Source organism: Apus apus, chromosome 5 (assembly GCF_020740795.1).
Source record: "Apus apus isolate bApuApu2 chromosome 5, bApuApu2.pri.cur, whole genome shotgun sequence".
NCBI classification, from domain to species: Eukaryota; Metazoa; Chordata; class Aves; order Apodiformes; family Apodidae; genus Apus; species Apus apus.
In genome coordinates this window covers 42,423,951-42,440,461 of record NC_067286.1, presented here as the reverse complement: position 1 = coordinate 42,440,461, position 16,511 = coordinate 42,423,951, and the positions used below count along the sequence as shown (strand labels likewise).

General features: G+C 42.8%; 1 protein-coding gene across 8 annotated transcripts in view; it reads right to left on the bottom strand.

The window, feature by feature from the left end:
• Positions 1–16,084, bottom strand: part of GPATCH2L (G-patch domain containing 2 like) — a 45,307-nt gene extending 29,223 nt beyond the window's left edge. For 4 of the 8 annotated variants that reach the window (XR_007889630.1, XM_051620857.1, XM_051620860.1 and 1 more), the window contains exons 1-7: positions 16,045–16,083; positions 14,480–15,150; positions 8,123–8,187; positions 4,692–4,868; positions 4,231–4,310; positions 2,131–2,198; positions 1,180–1,234 (exon numbers count right to left, since the gene is read on the bottom strand). Coding sequence is in view for 7 of the 8 variants with exons in the window: in XM_051620857.1 (XP_051476817.1) it covers positions 1,180–1,234; positions 2,131–2,198; positions 4,231–4,310; positions 4,692–4,868; positions 8,123–8,187; positions 14,480–15,138 (1,104 nt within the window). In the remaining variant the exon portion in view is untranslated. Of the gene's footprint in view, positions 1–921; positions 1,045–1,179; positions 1,235–1,285; positions 1,326–2,130; positions 2,199–4,230; positions 4,311–4,691; positions 4,869–8,122; positions 8,188–14,479; positions 15,151–15,255; positions 15,410–16,044 lie in introns of those variants that run through there. The other 4 variants (XM_051620862.1, XM_051620858.1, XM_051620859.1 and 1 more) reach the window with 4 other exon arrangements.
• Between the last annotated feature and the right edge of the window lie 427 nt (positions 16,085–16,511).

The following is a 16,511-nucleotide window of genomic DNA, read 5'->3' as shown; positions in this document are numbered from 1 at the left end:
GAGAAAAGGAGACTGAGGGGTGACCTCATTAATGTTTACAAATACGTAAAGGGTGAGTGTCAGGGAGATGGAGTTAGGCTTTTCTCAGTGATGACCAGTGATAGGACAAGGGGTAATGGGTGGAAATTGGAGCATAGGAGGTTCAAGGTGAATATGCGAAAAAATTTTTTTACTGTGAGAGTGACAGAGCACTGGAACAGGCTGCCCAGGGAGGTTGTGGAGTCTCCTTCACTGGAGTCATTCAAAACCCACCTGGATGCGTTCTTGTGTGATGTGCTCTAGGTGACCCTGCTCTAGCAGGGGGGGTTGGACTAGATGATCTTTGAGGTCCCTTCCAACCCCTAAGATTCTATGATTCTATGAACTCTGGGTAGCTGATTCAAGCTCATTTGAGAAAAACAAAAGTAGTAATTTTTCATCATTTTAAAGCTTATGTGATTATCATTCTCATCTTTAGCAATATAAAAGCGGTATGTGAAATGCTCTCCTTAAGGGAAACTACACAATTGCACAAAGGCCTGAAAATTTCTTCTTGCCATATATGTATTTTTAGTCACCTGAAGGGTAAAACAAATCTCAATCCTACTGCTCACCAACCAAAAAACAACTTGCAAAGTATCAGAAGAGAGTGTGTGTGGTTAGGAATGACTGCTCAAATGGAAGATCCTTTTGGCTTTCTACTATCAAAAACCCAAGCTCTTATATCTCAAGTACAAAAGTTTCTTAATACTGAAGCTATGAAAGACTTACTGGAAATTATAAAAATGTACACACAAGAATTTCAGTTAAAAGAATGCCTATTTCTCTTGTTCATCACCTCTTACATTTTCCTTTTACAGCTGCTGTTTACAATCAGCTCACCAATTTTTTACCTTCGCTGTTGATAAGACTATCAGGTAGAAGTGTAAGCCAGACAAGACAAAACAAAGCATTTAAAAAGAGAAAAATGTTCCAATTCCTATGGAATTTGGAGAGGTCAAAATTCCTCCTGCCAAGAGGCATTTTCTCTCTCACTCACTGTCAGAGAGGAAGGCATACACGAACCTGAAACAGGGAGATAAACAAAAGGAATTCCTGAGCAATTCAGTTTAAATAGACAATATAATGCTGAGGCATGGGTTGTGTGCAAAGACTGGACGACATCAGTTACCAAAAAAAGAAGGGACAGGGCTACCTTACCTCATGTGCACTGGCCACAGTGTGTGGGAAATCGGAAGCCAGCGCTTTGTTCTTTCTAGAGAGAAGGAAATCAAGAAAATAAAAAGGTAGAGCAGAGTCAGCTTACCTGGTTGCGATCTCTCTTCCCCATGGAGGGTAACCAAAAACTGCAAGGAGGCAGAGTTGGAAGAAGAGGTGGGAGGAATGCCAAGGAAGGAGTGAACAAAGGAGGGGGGTGGGGAAGGGAGGGTTGGGGGTAAGGAGAGAAGGGAAGAAAAAAGATGGAGGGAGAAGAAGAAAGATTAAACATCAGCAGGAGTCACATTAAAAGCAACAAATTTCAGATCCAAGGAAGAAAACTGGATACCAACAGCTGGTGAAGGCTGGACCCACTGCACTACTCAAGAGGTGCCATTCTTACCCATCTGTTGCCCAGCAAGAATAGTATTAGCGGGATGACAAAAAATAGGCAACATGACTATTTCTGGTGCCGACTACAATTTAAATACACTAATTGGAGAAGGAGACAGACCACCAAAAAAAGAGAAAGCAATTTTGAAGCTGCCTTGTCAGCATCATTTCTGCAGTTTGAGTATGTGCCCATAGCGTGACTTTACACAGAAGCTTTTTAAATAACTAACATATAAGGCTCAGTCTTCTTGTACTGTGCATAAGATCTGAAGTTATTGCAATAGCACATTACAAGGGAGGGGGAAAGATAAAGCTGACTGTAACCAAAACAGCATTTGAGCAGTGTCCACACACTGGGGCAGCCTTATAAACAAAAGGGAAGTCAGCAATTACAAATCAGAAAAGAGAGGAGCCATCAGTAGAGGACTGTCTCCCACTCCACAGGTTACTGCATGCTTAAGTAACCACCCAGCTCTTCATCCCTTTCAGTCCCAAGAGGAAAGAGGACCCTATAGTTCTTCATCCCCTCCCAAACTTCTCCACAGCTGTTAAGGGTCTTACTCTTTCTGGCGTGGATCACTAGCAATATGACCTAGTCTCTCGGTGCCCAGAGTGCTCATGGAGGTCTCCTGAAACACAAAGATAGGTAAAAGGTTGTAGACTCTCACACAGTGAGCAGACACAATAGTTTGCTGCTGCCAATAAGAACAGATCTTACTCACCTGAGCCACATTGTTCCTTCCCCGCCCACTCTCAGTTCAACATATTCACCCTCTCCTTTCAGAACCAAAACTGAGCTGACTTATCTAATTAGATCAGCCGAAAATCTAGTATTTACTATTTTAGTTATAGTATTTGCTTGCACAGGGGCTCACCAAGGACTGGACCAGTACAAAAGTATGTCACCAAAGGACGCAGTTAAGAACAGGTTGCTGGGATCAGCTGGGGCAGAAACAGGCTGAGAGACAGGACATCACAGTGTCCCACTAGCAGTGAGGATTCACCAAACACAGGTGAATGAATCAACAAGTATGCAACAAGCTTTTGCCGTTTTTGAAAGCAGTAATTCAACAGCAAGACCTATAGCAGCTAAAGAAAAGGTAGACCCTAGGAGAGCACTTGCTCTGGGAGCACATTTCTCCCTGGGAGATACTGCCTTGTGTATGTGCTTGATGCTGGAGTACATGTACACACACAGCCTGAAGCACAAGCTGTTCATATGTGCATAGCAACTACCTGGAAGGAAGAAATGGACTTCACAATAATGGTCTGATGATGAGGGTAAAAGGCTTTCACAGGTAAGATTCTTCATAGTTTGTGACAGATACATACGCAAAACACACTCAAAGTTTGGGGGGAGCAGCAGGGGTGAAAGATGGGCTGTTTCTTACAGCGTGAAAATTATTAACTTGGAGTGCCGTAATGTTTAAATTTACGGTTTATTACTGTGTAAATTACAAGCCGTACTTTTGGTAATTAGCAGCTCGCTGGCGGGGAGCTCTGAATGAAACTCATTATTTATGATTACAATTTAGAGGGAGAAGGGGAAGGGGGAGCAGTGACCTCCGCTGCAAATGACAAAGATCCCTTTAAGGTGATGAAGATGAATTAAACAAGTAAATATTATCTTTCTCATTTGGATCATTAGAGGTGCTGTTGACAGGCCCAGCCACTTGCAGGTAGCCTGAGGAATCCTACCCAAAGTCAGTCTCTTGCCAGCTGAGGATTCACATTTTAATCGCTGGTTACAACTAAACAAGGTGAGTAGAAAAAAGAAGGGGCAAACAAGGATCCTTAAAGTGTGACTGAACTTAATTAAGAAGTCGCACCCTTCTAGATTCCAAGCCTCTCTAACATACCTTGCTAACAGCCTCTCTAAAGCCAGTCAGCTCAGAATATATGCCACTATTTTCAAAAAGCACAGAGCACATCCCATAAAAGTAAAGCCAAGCACAGCCAAGACCTTCCTTCCCAGAAACATCTTTTACAACAGGTACCAGAACTCAACACTCCAAGATCCAGACCTGCCTAGGTGTGTCCCTCCCTCTTTTAGACTGGTATCTGCAAAGTTTTGCTTATTCCTTTAGAAACAGGACTAATATTTCGTCTGTTGCTTGCCTCACATATAATAATCTTAGTCAATGCCTTTGGGTAATGTTGTCTGCATTACTGCATATACCCCTGTATTCTTCTGTCTCCCTGCTAAAAATGCGACTGCTCAAACCACCTTCCTTTGCTGCCATTCATATCAGTTTGATTCGCCATCTAAAATCTGGTCTTCCTTCAGCTTTGAGTCACCTCTCTGCCCTTGAAGCCTCAGATTATAAGCATGCGTAAGTCTCATGCCATCATAATTTTCCCCTACATTCTGCCTAAATCTTCTTGATATTTATGTTGACATTCAACTTCAGACCTCCTTTCATACTGTTTTTAGCACTGATCACCTGTCTTTGCCACTCCAAACCTGCCTTAAAATCCACTTAGTCATTCAATCAACTTCTGACAGTCAAAGCAGTTAAACAATCAAAGAATACACGAAAACAAAAAATGTATATAGCCCCTTTCTGGACAAAACAATTTATATGGTATCTTAGAATACTTAGTACTTCAGAACTGATCAGCACTGGAAATATACAATTATTATCCTCCAAAAGGGAATACCTTGCCAACAAGCCTCCTCCGACCTTTACGGAGACAACGGGCAGCAGCTCCTGGAAGGCGATTCAGGCGAGCATGAAATCCTGAAAACCAAACCCAGAAAACCTGAGCAATGAATACAGAAAATTCTTTCTTCTTGGCAAAACCACTAGGCAAAAAAGTTAGTCTAGGGGTCAAATGAGACCCTGTGTCTTTTGTTTCTCAATCTGCAAGAGGCACATATGCCAATTCATTCACAAATCAAATAAAAACCCAATTTCAAAAAAAGAAGACTCAAGAATGTGGGTAACTGTTGTGAGTATTTTAGTACCCTTTCCAGTAGGTACAGCCATTTTTAATTGGATTGCTAAAAAAACCCTAACAGATCACTAGTATCAGTTTAAATTGCAGCACCTATGAATGGAATCTACTTTTGCTATCACAACAGAAATTCTCAAACACATGGCATTCCTTATGGACCTCACCTTTCTGAGCTGGCCGTGAGGGCAAAAGGAAGGTGGAATCTGAGAGCTTGTCCAGACCTGAGTCAATCCGCTCCACTTCAGATCGGTGGTCAACACCCCACTTGGGAAGAAGGTTGGGGACAGTGAATCCTGGAACACATTCTCCTTCGTAAAACCAATCACTTTGCTCATCATCTCCTAAAGAAAAAGGATGGAATTAGCCACAGGTAACATCAATGCATCCTGTGACAGTCTCACAGAATACTACAGGTAGGCATTTTTGGATGTGAAACAGTTGAATATTCATTAGGAATTCCTTTCTGAAGGGCCTTAAATTTGTATTCTGTTTCAATGATCTGCAGTAACTATGGGGCCTCACTAAATGCTTTAAACTATCCAACTCATCAGTCTACACAATTTCCCTACAGAACAAAGCCTTCTTTATAGACCTGCCTAGGGCAGATTTCACACTCTGTTGTGACTGCATCTCATCAACCTTAGTTCAATGTTGTGTGATGTCTTATGCACAATGCTTGCTCTGAAGTAATTACTGTGACAGAGATAGAGGCAATCATTTGGCACACATTACAGGCTGTCACCAGAGAGACTTCACAACAGGAGAAGACCAGGCTCACAGAGTAAGCAAAAACGAGCATACTCACTGATGAGAAAGAACCCTAGTCTCCTAAGACAGCAGCTGAGAGGAAAACACACAACTATTAGAAATGGTCACTGAGTGTAAGTACTCACCATGCTGCAAGTCTGTCTCAATCAAAATTTCTTAGAATCTGTGAGAACTAAACACTCTCTGCATAACTAGAGCAGCACCAACAGAAGTCATGACCGAAGTCTCCACAAAGCAGGGTCACTGTTATTAATGCAGTTACAGTCTAAAACCGAACAGCATCAGACACCATTCATGGTAAACCTGCTTGGCCAGAAATTCCCCAAGAGCAATAGCACGTGAGCAGCATAAAGAAAAAGCAGGAAGAGGGCAAAGAACCTGACACGCTTAGCTTTTCATTAGCCCAACTAACAGTCCCATGTAATTGCAAGATACTCCACCTTGCCTTAAAAGAATAACACACCTGACTTAGGGAAAACTCTCATTTGCCTATCATTAAGACTCAATTCAAGCATCCCCACCTACTCTTCTTTCCTCATCAAGTTACATTATTCCAGACTGAAGTCCACTATGCCTACCAACACAACTTGTCAGACAAAAAAAAAAACAGGAAAAAGATACAAGGAGTAGCCTGTCTTAGTAAGAATGCTGCAACCTTGCACATAACAAAAGATGCAACCAACTCCAATCACCAACAGGTAGGACAGGCAGAACACTTCATGCCAAAGCTCTGACGTTGCTTTTTATTTCTGTGATATGTTAGTTGACCAATAATATTTGTGGCAAATATATTTAAAAATACAAATATCCCTACCCACCCTATAGTAAATTAAAATCAAGTAATGTTGGCTAGTTCTTCTAAGGGATCATAATTTGTGCAAAAATATCTCTACAGTTTTGGGTCTATGAGCATAGTGCATTGTCTTATCTCAAATCACTACTTTCACAAGGCAAAATTTAACAATCAGGATCACATGTAAATACAGCAGTAGCTTTCACCATGAGAGATCCCAATGCATTTAACAAAAGAGTTACAATCAATTTCCAAACTAGGACCAGTCTATGCTCACAGAAGTGCACTGGTAGCTGGAATTGCAAAGACAGCCTATTTAATTAGTAACAGCACAAATATTACTAGACATAACCTCAAAAGAAAGAGAAAAAAACCTACATTCCATTTAAGTACACTGCTATCTTAAATTCTCATTATTCAGTTTAGAATTGTGCTAGGAAACTATTTCTAAGATTATGAACTGTGACCCAAAAAAGTTATGTGTGGTCTCTCCATCTCACTGGAGAGATGTTTTTATTATTCCTTTATACCTAGACATTGTCTAAAAAAGCAAAGAGACACGTTTCTTATTTCACCTGAAAGTGCAACAACCATTTTTAACCCTTTTTAACGTAACTGTAAATTAAAACATCTTGGCCAGAAAGCTACTATAACATAATCTGTTCAAACAGAGGCCTGATGACTAGGATGTCAAATGCTCTTGTATACTGGATGTCCTAGTAGCAGGCAAAAGTTAATGCCTAAAACAGGGTATAAAATGAGGACAAGCATATAAGGGAAACATACAGACAAGTGTATACATATAGTTACCCAGTCTACATCAATCTTTCTTTGGGTGACGAAGTGAAAATTCAACACTTCCGTCACCACTCTGCTTTGTCATATGATATGCAAATGCTCACTAATTCCACCTTCTCCAGACAGTCATCAGTAAAAAGGGAGGACAAAAGATTTTACTTTCTGTTGCTTTTGAAGCATGGGAAGCTGGAAACATTATTTTTCATCAAAGGTCAAACCTGATGTTTGAAATCCTTACTCTTAGGGATTATAGCCACCTGAGATCACAACAGATTGTCCGTACAGCCTAACATATTCTCAGAAAACACATAAGCATCTTTGCTATCATTGTGTCGCCTCACATACAGATACCTGGGTCAGTTATCAGCCAGGGTAAGCCACATTTCCTACCAAGTTACTGATACTACTTCCTTTAGTACTCATATATTCCCAGGAGAGATCTCATCCAAATCTTAGCTTATGATATGTGACGGAATCAGAGTGTACACCAGCAGAAGCTGTGTGCAATTACAGATCTCTACGGTCACATTCCACCCACTCCAAATAGTCCTGAGTGCTTATGTGCCTACTGCAGCCTCTTTCACACTTGCTTCTGCCATATCCCCCAAAAACTGAACACTGTGCTGCCACAGATATCACCAGATTAAACTCCATACACTCAAAACTCCTAAGAAATTATTTCTACAACAGATATTGAAAATATTACTCAACCAATGCACACAAAAGCAAGGAAGGAATGTATATTTAAAGAAATAAAACACAACATGTGTTGTCTTCTTAGCACACTATGTTAGGTGACCTGTTAGTTTTTTTCCACATCATCTTTTCCTGCCCATAGAGAAAACAACTAAAACAAATTTATATGTTGTCTACATACAAATTGTATGTAACAACAATCAAAACACCTATAGAAACAAATCATAAGCTCTGCTCTTTCATTATGGAGAGCTGTGAAACTCCTCTTGTATTTCTGTGCCTTTCCATAATAATTTCTTATATTTCAAATGTTACGGATCTGATATCCAAAGTCTTTCAGCAGGAAGAGTGTACTGTTATCAAAATCACACCTTTGTAACCCTCAGCTCATTTCTTAACTTCTGGCCCCTCCCAGACACTGGCCTTTCTCCCATGGTTTCTTCTCTGTCCCGCTTCAAATATAGATTTGTCTTTGATTTTTAAAGGAAGTAAGATAAATTCCCCAGCAATACATGAAGAAAATCACAGGACAGTTATTACCTTGGCGGCCCTCATCATTGGTAAAGAGGCCAGTATCACTGCTGCTGCATACACTGCTGGTTTCACTGGAACAAAAAACAAACAAAAACCCATTGTTAAAACTGCAGCAGATGGAAAACAAAACCCACTTCATTACATTTTACTAGCTTCTCTGAGCCCAAACTGTTTTACACATCTCACAGAAATTGCATTTCAGGCACATGGCTCGCTCTAGCATGGGACATAATTGCTTTCTGTTAAAACCTAGCAATGCTGCATCACTTGAAGGAGGAAAAAAAAAAAAAAAAAAAAAGAAGTAGAATCCTGTATCTAGTCTAGTTCTAAGTTACCAAAAAGTAATTAATAAAATGGCATTGGCCTCAGGTACTAGAGTCAATAAGCTAACTATGACATTGTCTGTAACCCTCACGATGAAATTAAGTGCAGTTAATAATTCTGTCTTTGGGTCACTTAACAGCTACTGAAAACCTTCTGAAGTTTTCTACTTCAGATTCCTTTTTTTCAAAAATGTTATACAGGTACATAAACACCCCTTCAATCTATGGCAATTTTTATTCTATTTGGAGGGAAGAGCAGCTGATACATTCACAATTCTTCAGCTAAATACCTTCGCACAGCTTGACTTGCTGCTACTGAATGCAACCACACTACAGCATGTTTTGCATTTGCTGAAGCAGATACAAGACATTTAATTCTTCAACTAAAGAATTAAACTAGAAATTAATGTGTAGAAAGCTGTTAATTGACTGTAAAACTGGATGAATATTTGTAGCAGAATACAAGCTTAGGTCTGTCCTGAGCATCTGATGGCTTTAATGTTGATACTAAATCAATCCTTGGACACCTTGGGCAATACTTTCTTTGATTTAGCTGAGATATCAGAAGAAGCAGAAACTACTTACTGCCCTCCCCTTTTGCACTAAGACCTTAGATGCAAACATCAGGTTTAACTCAGCACTAAAATCAATCTCTGATCAGGGCATGCTCTTAGAAAGCATATCTGGGTCCACCTTTTCCAGGGAAGCTGGATCATACTAGACACCAGTATCAATTGGACACCACTCAATTCAAAAGGCTGAAGAATGGGTGATCACAAGATGCATGAGCCCAGAGAACTGCACACCCATTTTGTGAGCATATTATTGTTCTTAGAAAACGCACTCTAAAGTGTAGCCAAATCAAGTCATCATACTGGATATCTACAAACTCTGCCTCCTCATCATTGTATAAAGTCCATTTAAACTTAAATGATGAACAGTCTGCACATCATTCCCACATTTCAGTATGTAAGCTAGTATCAAATTCCAAGCCAATCCATTAAAAAGTTTGGCCATTCATTCACCCTCCCACATATACACCATAGTAATTAAGGCCAAGGACTGAAAAACCTGAGCCATTCGTTTCATTCCTAGCTCTCCTACCAACTCACTGTATGACCCTGGGCAAATCTCTCAGTGTGTCTGTTTTCCCTTTTGAAAGCCTGAATTGATAGCCCTCACAAGTAGCAGATGCGAGGATTGAGTGACTACTTCATATGGGTTTTAACATCCTCAGAGGAAAGGTGTCTCAGAAAGGGAAAAGCATTAAGTCAAGATTTCAGATCAAATGAACAGCACTTTAAGCATCCTGCTGTACTGTGAGCTCTTTTGTTTCTTTATAGATAGGCATTACTGCCAGTGCCTTGCTGGAACAAACTTTCATGGATCTCACCCTCTTCACCATCCCTTTTACACTTCAGGGCTGAACACAAACTAGACTCCTACACAAGGCTTTCTGCAGGTCCAGTAAGCACTGATTAATGGCCTCCACTTGCAAAGAGGGCTACTTACCTTAACCATGAAATAATGAATGCTATTGATCCGACAAGCTAGTGCTATAGAGTGTTATTGATCACCCAATCTTTGGTTAAAATGGTCCTCATTTAGCAATTTCACTGTCACAAACACCTGGAGCAAAGCATGCTTATAATTAAATAGTTTGGGGGAGTTAAAGTGAGAGGTGATGGACAGAGATCTCAGGTTTCCCCCATTTATTCTTTCGGCTGAGCTATTGTTTGTGTCAGGAAGGATATTGATTTTCTATAAAAATAAGAAAACAAGAGGCACCGAGGGGCTGCAGAAGGTCAGGCTGGGCTGGAGAAGGAGGGGAAGCTGAACACTCTGTCTTTGTCACTTGCCTTCCAAGAGAGAGAAATTTTTTCTTTACAGAGAGACTGGCCTCCAATTCATCAGTTTAGCCAGGCTCTTGACTGCCACTGCAGGCTGTCATTGAAACAGCTCTCTTCCAAAGGGTAAAGTGACTGTACTGCACACACAGGGTAAGCACTGGTTACACTCCCAGGACAGAATATTGTACTAGTTTTGGCTGGGATAGAGTTAATCTTTCCTCCATATTAGCTCCATAGTGTTATGTTTTGGATCTGCAGCCAAACAGCACTGGTAACACACTGATGTTTTAGTTATTGTTGAACAGCATTTTAACAGCACCAAGGCCATCTCTGCTCATATTGCCCTGCCAGTGAGTGGGCTGGGGGTGCACAAGAAGCTGGGAGGGGACACTGCCAGGTCAGCTGACCCCAGCTGACCAGAGGGATATCCCACACTATAGAACATAGTGCTTAGCATTAAAAGCTGGAAAAAGAAGGAGGAGAGGGGGGACATCTGGAGTTAGTAATTCATTTCTCAAGTAACTGTTATGCATGATGGAGCCCAGCTTTCCTGGAAATGGCTAAACATCTGCCTGCTGATGGGAAGTAGTGAACGAATTCCTTGTTTTGCTTTGCTTGCACACACAGCTTTTGCTTTACCCACTAAATCAACTGTGTCTTAATCCACAAGTTTGCTCACTTTTCCAGTTCTCTCCACCATCCCACTGTGAGGGAGTGAGCAGGTGGCTGAGCTGCCTACCTGGGTTAAACCACAGCAAATACATCGGTATACAGCCAATGACATCACACAGCACTGGTGGGTCAGTACAACCCCCAGCTTGAAAAAGTCACATTAAGAGTTATGGCACTTGAGAGTAAATTAGACAACCTGCACATCTCTTACTAGTAAACACATAATTCAAAGTGATTTTCAGACAGCTCTTGTGCTCTGATTTGTTCTGCCTCAGAGCCAAATTCAGACCACTCTTTGAGTACTCACTTAGAGCAAAGAGAGAAAGAACTTCAGCACTCAATATATAATTTGCTTTTGCTTTATTATGGCTGCAGGGAATCTCAAAGCATTACGGGACAGAAGCACATTATTTCTAACAGCCTTAGCAGTTAATTGTCATCTTTGTACAAATACACAAATGGCTACTTAGTAAACTAAGACCACTTGCTTCCTCTGTTGTTTCCACAATCATTTATGTATCAGGCTTTGAGTCATGTCATTAGCCAGTTTACAGCCATCATTCCCTCATCATGTTCCTGCAAATCCTTCCTTTTCCCAACTTGTGTTCATCTCTTGCCATGTTTGGCAAACAATTTCAAAGATTTCTCACTTTGAATCACAATACTGCATCACATCTTCCCCCAGGAAAAAAACAAGTACAGTTCCACAGGCAAACTATAAAAACTTCCTCCTTATTAAGGATCCATATCCAAAGCTTCCTCAGTGAATGGCAGTTTATCTACTGAACACAGTAGGTTTTCAATCTGACTTAGGATAAAGAGCCTTTTTGAAACTAGAGAAATATGCTGGATATGTTAGCATTTACAGGGATTCATTCTTAACATAAGAAAGAAAAGGAAGTGTTGGTGGATGGGAAGAAAAATAAAGTGAAAAAATAAATCAAGTTTGGAGTATATAACTTGCCTATAGCTTGCCTAAAAACACATCAGTTTTGTGACACTCCCCACTGCTAGAGGACTTAACAGTTAAAGAACCAACCCAGTATCAAAGTGTTTTGTACATGACCAGATCACCACAGACTGCTTCTACATCCCACAAGCTGGGGTCCCTTTCCCTCCCATCCATTTGAGATAACAACCATACCATTCCCTCTCCTAGGTATTCAATATTCTTGTCCCTTCCTCAGGATATGCCCTTGTTATACATCTGTGCAAAGTACTGCTCTTACAGTACTAGAAAAAACAGCTAGAGCAAAATGAGTGAGGTAAGCACAGCCAGTCTCACTCTGCTGCTGACAGCAAAGTGCTATATTTAGAGAGACAGAGACCAAAGCACAATCCTTCTCACTGCTGTGAGGGCCACTGCTATGAAGAGGGTTGTGTATATTTCTCTCTCCAACTTTGACCCTCCCTTGTGAGTCATAGCACAGATTACATATGTGGTGTTGGAGAGGTCAAGTATTCCAACCCCTGGATTTCCAAAGAGAATCCCAAGGATTTGGCAGCAGATGGTAAATGTCATTTGATGCTGACACCTGCACAATAATTAGTTTGACAGCAACAGACATCTGAAACAGAACAAAGTGATCCTCCAGCATCATACTCAAGTAACAGTCCAGACAAAGCTGCTTATTTACTCTTTCAAAGGCTGGCACAAATAAAGGCTGGATGAAAGCCTGCTGTTTTAAGTTCAAGACTGACATGATGGAACAGACTGACTGATGGAAAAAAAAAACCCAAGGAGCACTGTCCATCACTGTCCACCACATCAAGTAAGGGTATCTCGCAGTCCATCACCACTGACATGCAACATTCAGGGGCTATTCAGCACATTCCCCTTCCTGGACTACCAGTAAATAGCTGTGAAGAGATAAAAGTGCTTTTAACAACTTGTGACAAAAAGGCTTCCACTAGTCTCTTGAAAAGGCCCACTTTGCATCCACTCAGTAAGCAAACAATAGTCACTTGTTAGGAAAAAAAGACCACTTATTTTCTACTTCCACCCTGTAAGGGTTACATACAAAACCACACTGATTGAGTAAAAATGCAACAGCGCTCCCCTGGATCAGCACAGACCACATATTAAAACCTATGCTTTTCAGAGTCTCCCAGAAAAGACTATTGACAACTTCCAGCTATTATCCATAAAGCCCTCAATAAGAAAGTGTTACCTGTCCGCTCCTAACAAACTACAGGAGCTAGACTGCCAGGACACTTCAATGAACCTTAACAAAAGCACAACTACACTGATCAAACAATTATACTTTCCAAATCTACTGTTCTCCCTCTGATAGTGCCTATCACAGTAGATGCTTGAGGAATACGAAAATATGACAAATACAGACTGACTGTTTCCTCTGTATATTCCTCCAGCTTCTAGCAGTTAGCAATTTAAGGACTTCCTGAGCTGGACCTTCCATCTGGGCTGAAATACTTAAAAGCCTCTGACAAATCCATGCTCCACAACCCCCTTTTGGACACGTTTAAAATTCTGACCTCCAAAACATCCCACAGCAGTTTTTCAAATCTTGTGTTTTGTGACAAATAATACTTTTTGTTTGTTTTAAATGTTTCTTCAATGTCTCCTGCTTCTTACACAATTAGAATTAGCAAATACACTACCCTATTCACTTTCTGTATGCCATTCATTATGAAATCTCCTCCATTTGATTCTCAGCTGCAGTTTCCTTTCCAACCTGAAAAGTCTCTTCATACAGATGCAGCTTCATAACACCAAACTTTCAACAGAGAGAATAAAAGTCACACTCAAGGGGAAAACTTCGCAAGAGCCACACACAAACAAATTCAGACCATGGTATTTACATTTCTCGTTTTCATCTCTTATGTGAGATTCTACTACAAATTTGTCAGTCTTCCAAAACTGGACAGGAAGACATGCCAGACTCCACTGTTTGCACAGGCTTATCTCATAAGTATTAATTCAGTTTTGCCCAACTTCTTTATCATCACGACATCTCTCTCATAGCTAGCCTTTCAGAACCATATTGCAAATCCAGAGCAGAGATAGAGAACTGCAAACAAGACATTTGACTGAGGTTCACATAGGACCTGCACAGAGGGCTAGTGATCACGATGGGAGATCTGATCTGTTCTCTATTACTACTTACAGTAAATTCTGAAAACAAGAAACTGAGATCAGTTCATATCAGTCACTCAGCACAAGTGCCAAAGGCGTATTTACTCTCCAAACCTCAGACCACAAGCATGCCATTTCACACCTGCAGGCCCACAGACATTTCACATGGCTCCTTGCATAACACGAGACAGAAACATACCAGCTTGCCAACTTTTCAAGAAGTGTTTTGGGTCATCAGTACAGCACCGACAGGAAAGACTTAGAGGAAATCTGGTTAGAAGTAGCTGAGATATTTCTCCTCTTCAAAAAGAATAGCACTGAATATATTGTTTAGAACTTCTAAAAGCAAGGCCCAGGATTTACAAGCAGCTGCAAGCAAGACAGCCATCTGACTAGCACAGGGAAGAAACCAAAATCTCACCATTCCGACATGTTTTCATCTGAGCCCTGTTTCTGCTCATCAGCTTCGCACTCCATCCGCTCTTTCCTTCCCCCTGTGCTGAGGAAGGGCCTGTTCTCTCCTGATTCACAAAGGCCATGACTGGATGATGTCCAAGGGGCATTTTCTTTCCAGCGTGAAAGCCGCTGTTTTTTGGCTGACTTGAACCTGCAGCCCCTCTCATAGTTCCACTCTGACACCCTGAGCTTTTGCTGCAGGCTGGCAGCCACCTCTGATGTCACACGTTTGACTTTCCGTCGGCGCCTGAGAGGTCGACAGGGTGCGTTCTCTGTAAAGGAGTCTGACTCATGCCACAAGTGCTGCTTGCTCCTCAGGGTAGCACTGAGAGCTGGGTGTCGTTTGACCACTGCCATGTCATCAGAGTCACTGAAATTGGCTGTCAGCACCTCACGGCAATCCTTGACAGCTTCGTCCAAGCTTGACTCCGAGGCCTCACTGTAGCAGCAGGCATGCTCTGCCTGATGCGTGAACTCCGAGCGTCGCTTGCGACCCCGTCTCTTGCGAAGCTGACGCCGCTGCTGCCGTGGGCTTAGAGCCATCTCTTCCCATAGCTCACCCAGCTTGTTTTTTTCTGAAGTCTGCTCTAAGGCCGAGGCCAAGTCATGCACCAGTTCATCCATTGGCAACGCCTGCTAAAAATAACAACAATTAGCACTGGACACAAACACCACTACCAACACATCACTAGTATACAGCATGCTACAGCCTTTGTAATATTAACCAAGTTACACACTTACTTTGGAATTGCTTGGGAAAACCCAAAGCAGAACAACCAGCGCTTCCTGGACTAACGATCGCTCCTTTCTTTTGCAAGGGTTAAATCCCTCTTCTAAGCATAGCAGCAGAGATCTGGCTATTGCAGAAGTTGGGTCAAGTGCTCTGTGTCTGAAAAGGCCCTAAGATTGCATCTTTTGTGTTGCAGCAACATGATACATTACGTATCTTAAGGGTATGAGAGCCTGCAATTAGTTCCCTACGCAGTGTCAGTAAGCCCCAGAGAAGGGTTAGCCTACTCAGCAAACAGATCCAGTCTTCCAGAAAGTAGACAAGCAGCAAAGCTGAGAGTAAAACACACAGTAAAACAGGTAGATTGCATGCTAGCATCCCTTCAACAGCAAAACAAGACACGGGACGCTGTGCTCCTTAGAACAGGGTCTATGAGACCGAGCCACAACTCCCACTGCCACAAAATCCCACCCCTTCCACCTCAGGGCTGTCAGGGAGCCAATGTGTAAGTCTTGGCCAAATCCCTCACCTCACAACCTCCCTCTCCCCACCCGTGCCTTGCAGACCTGGGATGTCTCTGCCCACCTCCTGCCGGGCTCAGAAACCCCCGCACCCTCACGCCGGAGGAGCACCTGCTGCCGCAGGCCGCCTCCCTTAGCCCCAGCGCCCTCGGCGACCCGGCCGTACCGTCTCCCTCCTCTGAGGAGGAGCGGTGACTTCTCCCGGACAACCCCCAGCCCCACCGGGAAAGCCAGCCCTCCCCGCCGCACCCCGGGAGGCCTCACCCCGACCCCACTCACCGGCCCGCGCCGCCAGCCCCTCCTCAGCGGCGCTTCCGGCCTTCCCGGGCCACTTCCTTCTGGCCCGCCCCGCCGGAGGGGCGGGTCCGGGGCGGCGGGGCGGGGGCTGGCGCGGCCCCGAGCGGCGGGGCGGCCTCACGCCGGGCCGGCCCCCCCCGCTGCCGCGGCCGCCACCGGCGCCGCTGCCTTCGGGCCGCGCTGCGGGCCGGCCCGCGGGGGTCTTGCTGGCTGCTCCCTTGATTGACGCTGGGGTTGGTGCCGCTGTTGGAGCCGTTACAGGTGTTGCCCCTGCTTACCCTTTGCTTGGTTATTCTGTCTGTTTAACGAGCGGCCAATACACTTAGTATCCAAACTCTGCCATTTCGCTGCTGGCATGCTAATAGCATGTGTGTATCAGGATGGAAATTGGTTACCCCCTCAATTAAACGTCCCTGCGCTATTCCCCTCTCCCTAAGCCTTGCACCTCT